The sequence below is a fragment of the Saccopteryx leptura genome, chromosome 1 (assembly GCF_036850995.1).
Source record: "Saccopteryx leptura isolate mSacLep1 chromosome 1, mSacLep1_pri_phased_curated, whole genome shotgun sequence".
NCBI lineage: Eukaryota > Metazoa > Chordata > Mammalia > Chiroptera > Emballonuridae > Saccopteryx > Saccopteryx leptura.
In genome coordinates, this window is record NC_089503.1 from 373,508,373 (window position 1) to 373,521,815 (window position 13,443).

General features: G+C 48.1%; 1 protein-coding gene across 4 annotated transcripts in view; it reads left to right on the forward strand.

Moving 5' to 3' along the window:
• The window catches only part of ADGRF5 (adhesion G protein-coupled receptor F5), a 110,225-nt gene extending 105,947 nt beyond the window's left edge, over positions 1 to 4,278 (forward strand). For 3 of the 4 annotated variants that reach the window (XM_066359248.1, XM_066359247.1, XM_066359250.1), the window contains 4 exons: positions 1,001 to 1,042; positions 1,139 to 1,198; positions 1,804 to 1,888; positions 3,714 to 4,278. In XM_066359248.1, the coding sequence (XP_066215345.1) occupies positions 1,001 to 1,042; positions 1,139 to 1,198; positions 1,804 to 1,888; positions 3,714 to 3,793 (267 nt within the window). In that variant the 3' untranslated portion in view covers positions 3,794 to 4,278. Of the gene's footprint in view, positions 1 to 1,000; positions 1,043 to 1,138; positions 1,199 to 1,803; positions 1,889 to 3,034; positions 3,102 to 3,713 lie in introns of all 4 variants that reach the window. The other variant, XM_066359249.1, reaches the window with a different exon arrangement.
• The last annotated feature ends 9,165 nt before the right edge of the window (positions 4,279 to 13,443 follow it).

Here is a 13,443-nt window from a genome sequence, read left to right on the forward strand (position 1 = left end):
ACTTATCTCCTATATTTAAAAAAAAAAAAAAAGTCCCCCATTAAAGCCAAGTCATTCATCCAGTTAATTTCCACAAGCATTGAATAAATGAGCGCTGTCTGCCTTCGAGAGGTCAGAGCCAGCGTCTGTCTCATTTATACCCCCCAGATCCCTCGTGTCTATAAATGACCTTGGCACAAAGCAGGTGCTCAGTAACCGCTTGATGAATCAAACGAATGTCGCGCACCACGTAGTGTGTTCTCTGGAAGCATTTGCTGAAGAACGAAAGAATGATTGTTCTTTGTAAGGTGGACATTCTGCTCTATTCTACTAACGTGGACAGATGTCCGTCTGTTCCCTTGCAGAACCTAGCTCATTGTAGCACAAGCCGGTTTGTTAAAAAAAAAAAAAAAAAAAAAAAGCTTTAGCCGAGGTACAACAAGCCTTTGGAATGCAGGAAGGGAGTGCTTAGTTCTGATTTAGCCAGTGGATGGGCAGTGAACATGGACCACACCATGAACTGGGGAGAAGGCAGGGGGTCTGGAGGAGAAGAGGTGACGTTGAGACATCGCCCTATGGATGCTCACACCAAGACCATGCGAATTCTCATTTCTGCTGGGCTCATGGCTCCAAACTAAAGGGCTCATGTCTAATGCCATTTATAACAAGCCTTGACTAGGAGGATCTGATTGTTCAACCCTGTGGCCCAGGTCCTCAGCCCAACTATGTGAGGGCTACTGTAGGCATAAGAGGTGTATGTCTAATAGCATAATCAGCAGGGCCCTCACTTCACGGGTGGGAGGAAACAGAGAAACAGAAGATATCTTTGTAACATTAGAACATTGAAAGTCCCTTGGTGTGAACCGACTGTGTTCCTTTCAATATAGTCTACTGGGCTCATTCCACAAACACAGTTAGGGGAAGAGATAGTTCAAATTCAATGCCAGGGTAACAACACTTCCTATTCTGGTGAATAACAGAATGTGATCATAATGCGCTTCTTCCCAATTCTCTTTTTCAGGGATTATTCATTTTACTCTTTGGATGCCTCTGGGATCAGAAGGTAAGGACATGGCAGTTTCATGCTCCCAGAAAACTCTGAAGTGCTCACGGCATGTTGAATTTATGATGGCTTTTTTTTTTTTTTTAAACAATGCAGGTACAGGAAGCTTTGCTGAAAAAGTTTTCACTGTCGAGATGGTCTTCACAGCACTCAAAGGTAACCCTTTCCATTTGAAAACCTCTCTCTCCCCACCACCCACCACTAGGTTTAGCATAAATTGTTCCAATGTTTTTGCCTCTCACCTGATTCAGCCTAAACACAGCCACGGAACTACCATTAATATGTTCCCCCCACATCTTTTAACAGGGGTCAAATAGCACAGATAATGTTACCTGGGGGTTAAAATCAAATTTCAATGAGAAATAGACAAAAAGTTTCTGATGAAACTCAAGGTGGTAGGGAACACAATTTGAGAAATAATGATGAACAGAGAAATTCTGTTATTCGTTTTGGAAAATAACTGTATTTGCTCTCAAGTATATTTCACTGTTTTTACATATCAGAAGATACTGAACTTTTTGACAGTACAAAAATAATTCAAGGTTATTTTCTCCATACTGATGGTGAGATTCCAACATTTCAAGGTGCTCCTGCTTGATGTGTCTGACATAGAAATTCATGCTTCTCCAAGCTCTCACCTCGAAACGGGATGAGCGTGACTCAGGCCATTGGCCACTAAAGGGAAACTAATGAAACGAGAGGTCATGCAGGGCCTTGGTCTAACACCTCTGCACTTATTTGTCTTCTTTTCTCTTTTCTAGTCAACATCTCTAGGTTCATCTACACCCGTATTTTCTATGAGTTCTCCAATATCAAGAAGATTTAACAATTTGTTTGGTAAAACAGGTATGTAGCGACCCCTAGATGCTCTCTGGGTTGACCTCCCCCCCCCCCCCCCACCAAATTGCCCAGATAGGGAGTCTCAAATCCCCAACCCCCACTTCATGGCATTTACCTACAATGGCCTCATTGGGGCAGAGGTTAAATACTGGGACTTGCTTTCATCTTCCCAACCCACCATGAGGTTGGGGCAGAGGGTAACTGCCCTCCTTGGACAGCTGGTGACTTATAAAGAATACAAACTGGAGAATCTAGCCGAGAAAGAGAGCTGTCTGTCAGAATGGTATCAACCAGAAAGGGAAACTGAGAACCTGTCCGACACAGAGCCCTTTTCTGCTCATGTGGAACATGATTTGGTGGGTCACGTTTCTGGGTTATGGTGCAGGGAAGAGTGTGTTTAGAAAAGCATGCCACAGGAGTCCATGCTCCCGGTTTCTTTTCCCTTTCCTCCCCTCCTCTTTTTTTTTTTTTTTTAGTTTGCTTATTTTGCATGTTGAGGGCTCACCTGTTAGCTAGCTTCCTATCAGAGAAATGCACAGTTAAAATGTCCGCCTTGGAGAAGGTAAAAAATATGTAAATATTAATGGCTTTGGGCAGTGAGTCACAGCGTTCTAGCAAGCTGAGACCATGTCCCTTGCCACTACCATCTCCAAGAAAAGAAGCAGCACGATTCCTTTCAGCTTTTTGAAACCAAACAGATCTCACCAATGTAGAATCCAGAAACGTAGAATGTCAGCATTCCAGAGCAAAGCTTTAAGGAAAGGCCTCTTTGTTGTTTAACTCCAGAGGACTTGGTGTTTGGAGCGTTGAACATGAACTGGGGGATGGGGCGGGGTTGTTCACTTTTGATTGTGAAAGTCACGGATTGGATCAGTTGTGAAATGGGATCTTCGGGGTGTGTCACAACTATTGCATTTGACCATCATTGTCACTGGAATGTGTTTATCGTTTGCATTAAAGCAAAAACTCCATGAAATGATTCTGCGCGCTATGCACTCAGATACAAGTTGGCGCTGGGGCTCTGGTCCTGAGGTGCCAGGGCCTGAGACCCCGGTCACTGCCATGTGAGAGCCTGGCGGGATCCTTAAGGCAGCTCCCCACGGGCCTCTTTGAGGGCTCTGGAATCACTGTAACTTTGGTTTATGTTGGCAGCAGCCCCGCAGGGCCCCCCAGGCAAAGATGAAAACCTTGTTAGCTGTGGCAGCTCACCAATCTGATGGTAGGGTGGCCACTGTGTCCCTTCCCTTGCAGTCTCCCTGTTCTCCCCTTGCTGAGACCCGCCTCCCCGTTGACACAGCCCGGAAGCTCCGGGCTGCCTTCCCTGCTGCCCCGGCTCTCGGCACTCTGGTTGGCATCCTCTGACTCCCGCTTCTTGTCTGGTCCGGCCTTTTCTTCTCCTGTAACTTTCTCTTTTCTTTCCATCTCTCCCTCCCCACCCCCTCACCTTCAGATCAGCGTCCAGAGCCTTCCCCAAGAGCTGTTCCAAATCACCCCAACCCAAGGGGCCCGGGGCAGTTTCCTCGTATGAACGTCCCCAAACCCATGCATGTGGTGGCATGTGGAGGGATGCCCATGTCAAAATCTCTCTGTCCTTTGTAGAAATCTGGCTGTTGGTTTGATGGGAAGTAATCAGTGCTTGTCTTGTCGGCTGCCGCGCATGCTCCGGCACTTCTGGGTTTCGGGAGGGGGGCAGGCATGAGTGTGATTCCAGGCATGGCGAGCTTACCTGGCTCTTGGACATGCTAGAGCTCCCCTTAGGCCTTTAGCAGAGTCACACCCCAGTGACCATGCCCGTTGATCTTTTAAGCTAAGCTGCTGTTCTGTTTTTCAGGAACATACAATGTTTCCACCCCAGAGACAACCAGCTCATCCTTGGAAAACACATCCAGTGGTTACTCATTGCTCAACTAAGGACAGGAAAATCCAACCCATGTGACTCTTGGGGAACAGTGGATATGTTCTGAAAAAGAGATTCTTTCAAAGCCCTGGGTAAAATACTTTCTCCACAGTCTTCTGGGAGCAGATGCTGAAGAGACTTTTTCATTAGGAAAGAGGCTTTCTCTTGTAAAGACAGACTAAGAGTAATTGTTCCATTTATTTTGCTGCCCCATTCCCGCCCTTGGTGTGATACCAAATGTGTATAGTATTTAAGTGACACTCAAGTTTCCCAAGGCCCAACTTATCTGTCTATATTGTAAAATAGAATTTCATAGAGACACTTTCACTTTTCATATGTTGGGCACAAAGATAAGCTTTAATTAAAATAATAAGTAAAAAGCTAGTACCTAGAAAATATATCAGTGAATTCAAGGAAGAGAAGAAGGAAGGAAGGAAGGAAGGAAGGAAGGAAGGAAGGAAGGAAGGAAGGAAGGAAGGAAGGAAGGGAATGAGGGAGGGAGGAAGGGAGGGAGGGAGGGAATGAGGGAGGGAAGGAGGGAAGGAGGGAGGGAGGGAGGGAGGAAGGAAGGAAGGAAGGAAGGAAGGAAGGAAGGAAGGAAGGAAGGAAGGAAGGAAGAAAGGAAGAAAGAAAATAGAGAAAAACAACAGTAAAGACCACATTTTAAGATTTCTATGTTCATGATCAAATACAATGACTCAGATAATGCAACACTGAGTATTAAAAAGTGGCCTAAAAATAGAAACTGAAAGTAAGCCATGGGGAAAGTTCAATATTCTCCTGGTCTTTTCTTAGCAAAGAGAAGGGGTTTAGCAGTGGGGAAAAAATAGGGAGAATATTACATCATCAGGATACTTTTTCAAGGTGAATAGATAATAATATTTACCAGAAATGCATGAAGGGGACATAATTCTACAGATATTGAACACACACGTGTGTTATTTTTGCATATAAGGCCTGAGCTAAGTGGAACAAATCAGCGAAGGGAATGTAGTAACCACCTTTCATAAGACCCAAGCAAGCTTGTCTGCAGATTACATTTGTATAGTTTATCAGAAAACCCTTCTATGTTGGTTTGTTCAGTGTTTTGAAAGCAAAAAAACACATATTTTTATATCCATTATTTGCCAAATGTGATATATTGCACTGAAAACAGATCTCCAACTGTCGTATAGTATTATATATTTAACAGCTTTAACCAGGTACTTCTCTGTGCATTTTAGACAAGATTTCAATAATCCACTGCCCTGTATATTACTCTTGTTGTGCTGTGGACTTAGTGGGCCTTGGTGGGTTGTATAGCTCTCTGTGTATTAGCTCTTCCAATCCTGAAGTTCCCAGGCCAATATACATGTCGAGTGCGGTATGGTCTAATTTGTGTTTATTCCAACCACTTGGAAATCTTCCAGAAAGTAGTTTTACAGCTGGCTAGTCTGTGCTCTCAAGGGCACTGTCCCTTGATAAACAGATGGTGGAGGTTTTCCCAAGAATTTGATTATCTGTGATTTGTGTGTGTGAGTACCTTTCATACAAATACAAATATTTATTAAAATTGCGTCCTTCTTAAAGATAACCATGTCCTGCAGCTACAGCCACCATACGTTCCCAGCCAAAGCCCTAAGGAGACAGTGGGAATGTGGACTCCTCGGGCAGTGTGTGCCCAGTGATCTCCACAGGGACTGAGGACCCACCCCTCAGGCACTGAGGACCCACCCCTCAGGCACTGAGGAAGGGGGGGCGAAGGAGGCTGAGATTCAGCAAGCACTGATTTATTGAGGCTTGAGAGAGTTTTCTTTTAATACTTTCATCTTTAAAAAAATCTCTCCCTTTGATTTTTTTTTTAATTCTACCCTGGTTCTCTTTTCTTCGTGGGGGTGGGGTACATGTGGAACAGATAAAAATATTAATAATGTTTAAAGTAAATGAACTCTATTTTTACGTATTTACAGATGACATAGACATGCAGACTCCCATGTTTGCCTGCAAATTGTCACTTCACTCTTATAACTGAATAGTTCATTATGGAATGTGCCTAAAGGAAATGAGGCTATAAAACTCTCCAGGGCGTGATCTGTGCTTAGCGCAATCCGGAAAAATTGGAGGCTCCATGAGGTAGAATTACACATTCGGGAAAGATTGGCTTTGGCCCATCTGGTTCCTGGGCTTATATCAGGGAGGAGAGAGGCAGGGTGGTGGCACAATGTCAGCAGGGCCGCCCTGACAGGAGCAGCCAAGGAAAGCACAGGGCTCAGGGGGAGGTCGTGGTTCTCATGTTCAAAAACACAATGGGGCAAGACACACTGAACTTCCACCCACTTCGGTAGGGGTCCTTTGGGAGTCACTGTGTTTGATGTTGTAGCAGGAACTTCTGTCATGGCAGGGACCTTCGGCAGAGTTTCACAGAATGTGGATCTGGCTCTCTGCCCACATTCATTAACTGAGGCACGTTCCCTTGCTACACACACACACACACACACACACAGGAATGTGTGTGCCTCCCACTTTACAAACCACAGCTCTGGGTGCAAATTCCAAAAAAGCTATGAAAACAGAAAATCAGAGAGATATTTGTGGGGGGGGGGGGGTTGCCCACCTACAAGATACTTAGGTCAGCCCTTGCTCTTTGCCAAGAAAAGCCTAAACTCGGCAGTAGAATTCAAACTGTAAAGAAGAGCATCCAGGATGCTGTGAATTTCATAAAACCAGGAGCCCCCTCTTGGCCCTGAGGTCTCCAGTTCTCAATCAGCCATGGTTACACAGCTTTCGTGGCAGATTTCCGAGGGAAGGAGGAAGAAGGACAGACCTCTACTCTGGTGTTGGGTGCAAACTGAGATGTGTGGTCTACTCCACGTACAAAGTGCCCCAAGCGTCCCCAAGCTCCTCACATCTCTCAGGGCATAGAGTCAGTTAGTTCCCTCCGCCAAAACATTCTTGCATGAAGGGACCACCCCCCTCTTGCAAAGGGGTCTGTGTTAATGCTTCAGAGGTTGGTGAGGTTGAAGTGTCCACCATTGAACAATTCATGTAAACTCCAGAAACATCCTCTGGGAGACTGTAAGCCCAGTGGAACCCATCAGCTCTTGAATGAGTGATGTGTGTTCCCTATTTCTTACTGCTTGTGTGGAGAAAAGAGGTTCATCAAGATTCACGGATTTTTCAGGATGTCGGTTGTTCAAACCAGAAATGAAGAAACACCATGGGAAGTCACCACGGTTTGTGGTTTGTGTAGAGGGGCTGAGTCGGGAAGTGAAAGAAAAAGCTACCTAGAGATGAGAAAGATTATAGCAACCAATAAGTGCAGGAGCCTGGGCGGAGTCATTCCGAGGGGAGCGGAACCGGAAGTCCCAACCATGTGAGAGGACAAGAGGAACTGTGGTGTAGAAATGTCATGTAGGTGGGTTGCGCTTTATTTGTGGCATGTGATGGGGACGTCAGATGGGGATTCTGCACCCTAAAGAGAGAGTCTGTAACCCAGGGTGACAGGAGCGGGTGTCCCTGAGGGAGCAAAGTAAAGGAAGGGCTTAAGGCAGGTATTTCTTTCTGATGCATTTTTAAAAGTCAAAAAAAAAAAAAACAGTGTCTGAGATGCTATAGGTTTCCAGAATTAGAATTTAGCATTTAAAAATCGTGTCTCAGCAGCCACTATGCAACTGTTTCCACACTTATAACAATAAAATATTTTACAAGATCTGGTAAAATATATGTTGTCTGTTCTCTTGCGATCTCTTTCAGTTGCTGTTTCGGGCTTCTCCCACGTCAACCACAACTTAACTCCATTATCCAAACAGTGAATGGACCCTTCCATTTTCTGGGCTGGGGGGTGGGGGGTGGGTGGTGCCAGAACTCACAGCTGAGCTCAGTTGATGGACAGCCGGATGCCTTCCTCACACCATGCACACCCCCTGCACACCCCCACTCGGCATGCAGAGCACAGCCGCTCACAGAGGGTTTAAACAGGGCTCCTTGAAGTAAAAGCGCTTTAGGACCTGCCTTCCTGGGAGACAAACAAACAATGCTTGTTCTAACATTTGTGTGTGGCTTGGTTGGAATTCTCATGGACAGCTGAAAATGAAGACCCGGGAGTTGTTAGCCAAAGATATGTCTGCAGCACGGCCCCATAGCTCCCGTATTATTAGTTTTCTATTGCTGTGTGGCACGTTGCCATGAACTTACAGGCTTAATACAACACTCGTCTGTGACTGCCCTGTGTCTGTGGGTCAGAGGTCGGGGCGTGGCTGCACTGGGCTCTTTGCTCAGGGTCTCGCCAGGGGGTCCTCCTCCAAGCTCACTGCTCTTTGGCAGAATTCCATTCCTTATGGTAGTAGGACTGAGGCTCTCAGCTCCTAGAGGTGCACTGGTGTCTCCCGCCCCGGGTCCCTCTCCACAACATGGCGGTGTGCTTCTTCAAAGTCAGAAGGAGAGCTTCTGGGTTAATGGGAATGTCTCTGACTTCTTCAGACTCTGGTCTCTGGACTCACCCGAGCAGGTTGGGTCCATCCAGGATAATCTCCCCTGTGATCAACTCAAAGTCAGATGATTAGGGACCCTAATTACATCGGCAACAATCCCTTCACCTTTGCCATTCAATGAATGCAATCTGCTCATGGGAGTGATATCATCGTCAGAGGTCCTGTCCACAATCAAGGGGAGATCATTTATACAGGATATTTCAGCAGATTGTTTAAACAAATTGCTCTGCAGAGCCGGTGGGAGGCATCAGCTGTGAGTGAACACGTGGCCTGTAAAGGCTTCTTTCTCCACGATGGTAACCACACTTAGAAAGGTCTCTCTGCAAGGATCAGTAATGATGCTCTCAGGCTGCAAATAGTCTGTCTGCTGAATATGCAAATGTGCAGGCAGTCCCCTTCCCTACAGGGATGGCATCCAGCTGTGTGGAAAGCCGGGGAAGCTCCAGTGGCCCCAGGAAAAGAGCCACAGCAGCTCAGGCAGGCGCTGACCTCCGTCCCCAGGGGGGTGAGTGTCTGGTGTGCCGGGCAGAGTGAGCCCAGGAGCTCACATGCTCATGACTTTTAGGCCAACAGATCAGAGACTTCTGTTAAGAACACAGTGCCAACCAGGCCTTTGAACTTTTATGCATCTGACATCCCAGTCTTTCAAATTAAAGTAAAAATGCCCCTCCCCTGCTGGGGACCTCTCAGCCTGCAGACCTCCCTGGGAAGTGCTGCCCCCTGCCGCCTGCATTTCATGCCCACCACTGGGGAAGTGTTCTCACCTCCATGGGCCGCGTGCGGATCTCTCCTGGGGCTGGACCTCCGCCACCCTGTGCTGGCCTGGCTCCCAGCAGCTTGTCTAGAGTTCTCTGCTCGTTTGAGCTCACTTCTTTATTAATCATGTGACATCATTTAGAAGGAAGCTGTGTATTTATGTATTTGGAAGACTTTTCCCCTGGCTTGACAAAGCTTCTACTTGACTCACAGAAATAGGGAGAAAAGTGTGCTTCTTACGAACACTTTATATGAGCACGAATGCAGCTTTCTTCGAACCGGTCGCTGAGGCCTAGAGAGCTGCACTATCTAATGGAACTAGAAAGTGAGCCACACGTATTGTCATTTTTTTAGTAGCCACATTTTAAAAAGTAGGGAAAATTAATTTCCATAATGCATCTTATTTAACCCACTCTATCCAAGTCATGATTCCAAGGTGTGATTAATGCACCTTCATTGATGGGATTGTTTACATTTTTTTAAACTACACCCAGAATGCACGTTACACTTAAAGCACAGCTCGGGTGTCACAGCCTCGCTTGTTGCTCAACAGTCCCCTATCCAAGGCGGCCGCACTGGACAGGACAGCTCCAGAGACAAAGCCTTTCCGCTGCTCCTGCTGCCTCTGGACACTGGACAGCAGAGTAGAAAAATGCAATGAAAACAGGCCCTCACCACACCATCCGGGCTGGGACATGCACAGGCTCTGCCCACGGAACCCCTGTCCCGCCGAGCTGGCCAGAGAGCCACGCTGAGAGCAAGGCTCCCGGGAGACCGCTGACACACACAGAGCATTGCCCCGGAAGATCACAGCCTCGCGTCTTTCCCCGGGAGGCGGGGAGTGCCGGGTATCCCACCGGCTCTCTGTCCTGCGGGACCAGCTGGCTGTGTCGTTCATGTGGCTGCAGGCCAGGGGCAGAAGGAAGACAACGCCTTTCCTCCCTCAGGTAGGGCCCTTCGCTCAAGTTCTCCCGCCCTTGGTTTGCTCTGAAAAGTAAGGATCTTTCTAATTACCGCTCAGGGCTGCGGTCAGGCTCAAAAAGCAGAGTTTATACAGACATGTTTTGTTGTGCAAATAATCAAGTGTTGTGCAAACGGAAGATTATTGCCAAATCTGGTTGCAAACAGAGAGAAGCTGGCCCCAGGGGAGCTATGGAGAAGGGACATTAACACACACACACACACACACACACACACACCATGACTCTAATGAGGTTCCTGGGGCATCATAAGACCCTGCGTCTGGAGGAGGGCACTGGATCAGGAAGTGTAGGTCCCCTCCATGGGGAGTGAGGGAGTGCTGGAGAAATGACTGACTCTGAAGAGTTACTTCAAGTTAATTCTGTATGTGACAGACTTTTCTTACAAGGTCCCAAAGCACATACGTAAATTGGCAGTGTTTTAGTAACATTACCCAAAGGGTTGCCTTCACACTGACCTTTTGTGCTTCCCAGAAGAGTCCAGCCCCTCTCCCTTGCCGCGGAATGCTGAGTCATGGGGCTTGACTCAGCTTCTAGCTGCACTGCCCTGAGGACACAGATTGGATCCCTGTTGCCCAACCCGATAGGGAAAGCGATAGGGAAGGCAGTCAGAGGCCAGGGCCTGTCCCACACCCCAGATGCCTTCAGAACCCCTCTGAGGGCGGGGAGCTCCTGAGGACCGACTTTGGGCTGTGACTTTTCACTGCCCTTTGAGCTCAGGCCAGAGACCTGGTGGCCCCAGAGGATGGAAACGTGGGAAGTGGGGAAGCCTCACAGTTGTGATTGGTGGGTTCCCAGGGGAGGCCTGCTCTGGGTGACGCCTCCCCAGCACCGAATGGGTCCAGAAGGCCGACTTCCAGTGGCAACCAGCAGCAGTTGCATTCAAATACCACTGTGGTCCTCAGAGACTCATATCAAATCTTTCCTCACCCCCGCAGATGCCGGGCAGTGGGTCCAAATAAGAGAGCAGAACTGGCCTCTGGGACGGGGCCTGGGGTGATCCACTCTCTCTCTGTTCCCATCAGTGGCACTGAAGGTGGGGGCGGCCATGAAGCACCGGAGACTGCCCAGTCACCAATCTCGGAAGGCTAGGGTTCCCCTCTGCCTGCAACCTTTCCTTCTGTCCTGTATGGATGGATACCTGAGTTTATCCTCAAGCACATTCTAGAGAGGAAACGGTTACCGTAAGTCTTGGCGAATGCAGAGCAGAGAAAGGAAGAAGGAGGAATGGACACAGCGCTGGAGCCCTCTCTGTGCCACGGAGCCCTGGTCTTCATCTCCAGATACCCTTTCCTGCATGTCGCCGACAGTTAGACACAGTCCTCTTGTGTATTTTAAAAATGAGTTCCTAGAGTCTGTCTTTTCCCTTTTACCCATAAACTTTGAGATGAAGGGTTAAAGGGCATGAGTGTTCACTCTGCAGAAATGGCCACAGGTAAAGATGTCCTGGGCCTTTTTACACCCTGAACTCTTTATTCTTTAATACAGAGCCAAGTCCCCAATGAATTATGCTGGTGACTATTCAAATCTAAACAGACAAACCCAGGATTCCAGAAAAGTAAAAAAAGAAGAAGAAAGAAAAAAAAAAAGGCTTTTTCTCAGCATGAAAAGCAACAGGAACTGATTGGGAAGTCACGGGAAGTCTGCAGTTACAGATCACTTCCGACGGTCAACAGCACAACCAAGAGGGGCTTTGGGAATTACCACTTTTGACCGGTACCATCTTCCTCTGTCGTCCATTCTGCCCAAAGACGCCCCCTACCCCCAGTACGGGTGAAAAGAGGTGTTTGATACTTGGTTCACCGAGGAGAAACGTGCATCCACTTGTTGCTCTTCTGGACCCCTGAGTTTCCCATGTCCCCGAGGCTCTCTCACAGCCATTCTAGCCAGAGTGGTCCTGAACAGGAATGTCCCCTGTGCTAATGAGCGACAGCTGGCCTCCAGCGCCGCGTCGCTACTCCCGCGGGTTTCTCCTGGGGCTTGAGCGCCACCTGGTGGTTGTTAAGAGCAGGTGCGTCCTCTGGGTCCCCCTGGGTAGAACCTCAAAGGCGTGCGGCGTTGGTCCTGTGGCCGACAGGCTCAATGAGAAACGTGCAGGGAAATTTCTGGCGTATGAACAGTCAAGGTGGGGTCGAGGCCTGCTAGGCGGCCGAACCCAGGCATCAAAGAATCGCTGTCACTCCCCGCCTCTTAACCCTTTTACATTACGACCTTTCCAAGAGAAAAAGAAGTCAAGAAGGGAGGTTAGAGGTATGAGACGGAAAGCCTTCCGGTCCCCTAGTTCCCGCGAACAAGATGGATCCCCAGGCATTTCTGAGATATTCCAGCCGAGGTGGTTCCCTCCGCCTGTTTCTTCCCTTCCTCGCTGACCGAATCTTATTATTAGAACCAAAGGCAAGGCTAAAAGCAGCTGCGGGAACCCGCTGGTCCCCTGGCCAGGCAAGGAGTGAGGCATGTAGTCCGACCCTCCCGTGTTTCATGGGACTTGAACGCTTTTCCCATCAGTGCACCTTCCAAAGGAGGAATGGAAGGAGGGCGGTCTGACTCCTCTGGTTCCCGCGTAGGCTGGGGTGACTGCTGCAATGGAGGCTGGATCTGCAGCTGTCCTGGGGCTATCTGACACGCCAGCCAGCTGCAGCTGAGGCCAGCTGGTAGGTCTGGCCTTACCACAGGCATACCAGCCAAAGTGCGATCCACGGAGCCCGGGAGGACTAAACAGTACCAACTGCTGAGAGGGCGGGCCCTGTGGACAGAGGGACAAGATGGCCTTGAGTAATGAGGCGGGCAGCGTCTGTCTGCAGGGGAATGTCATGTGCCTCAGGATATTGCTCAAAACCCTCAGAATATCTCTCACACCTGTCCCCTTATGGTGGACATGCCTTTGACAGAAAACAAAATTTCAGGGTGAGACGGGACTTCCCACGCAAAGACGTCTGGGATAGGTACATGGCAAGTGAAATGCAAACGCAAATTGCTGATGATTATTTAACTATATATTTATAACATTCTGACCATGTGTTTGATACCATCCTCAGCTCTTTAGGCATATAATCTCATTTAAGCCTCACAGCAACCCTGGATTGAAAAAATTTCCTTTTTTTCTTTATTTTAGAGCTGAATAAACTAAGCCCAGAGAGGTGAATCATTTGCCCAGGGTCACGAATGGTAGAGCCAGGTGTTGAATGCAGAGTGTCTGACCTTGAACACCTGCACGTCATCACCACAGTCTCTCGCTCCTCAACGCAGCCTGATGCATGTAGGCTCCCATAGTGGGGTGGGTTCCGAGTATATAGAATCACAGAGAAAGAACAATGGTGAGAGACAGGGTGGAGAAGTTAAGGCATCTCTAACCTTAATCTCACTTTATAATTTCTCCTAAGGGCAGCCCAGAACATGGCGACTAGCATTCTGGGCAAACTGTGTAGTCGGCCCGCTTCCATTTCTGTCTCTGATGGAGCG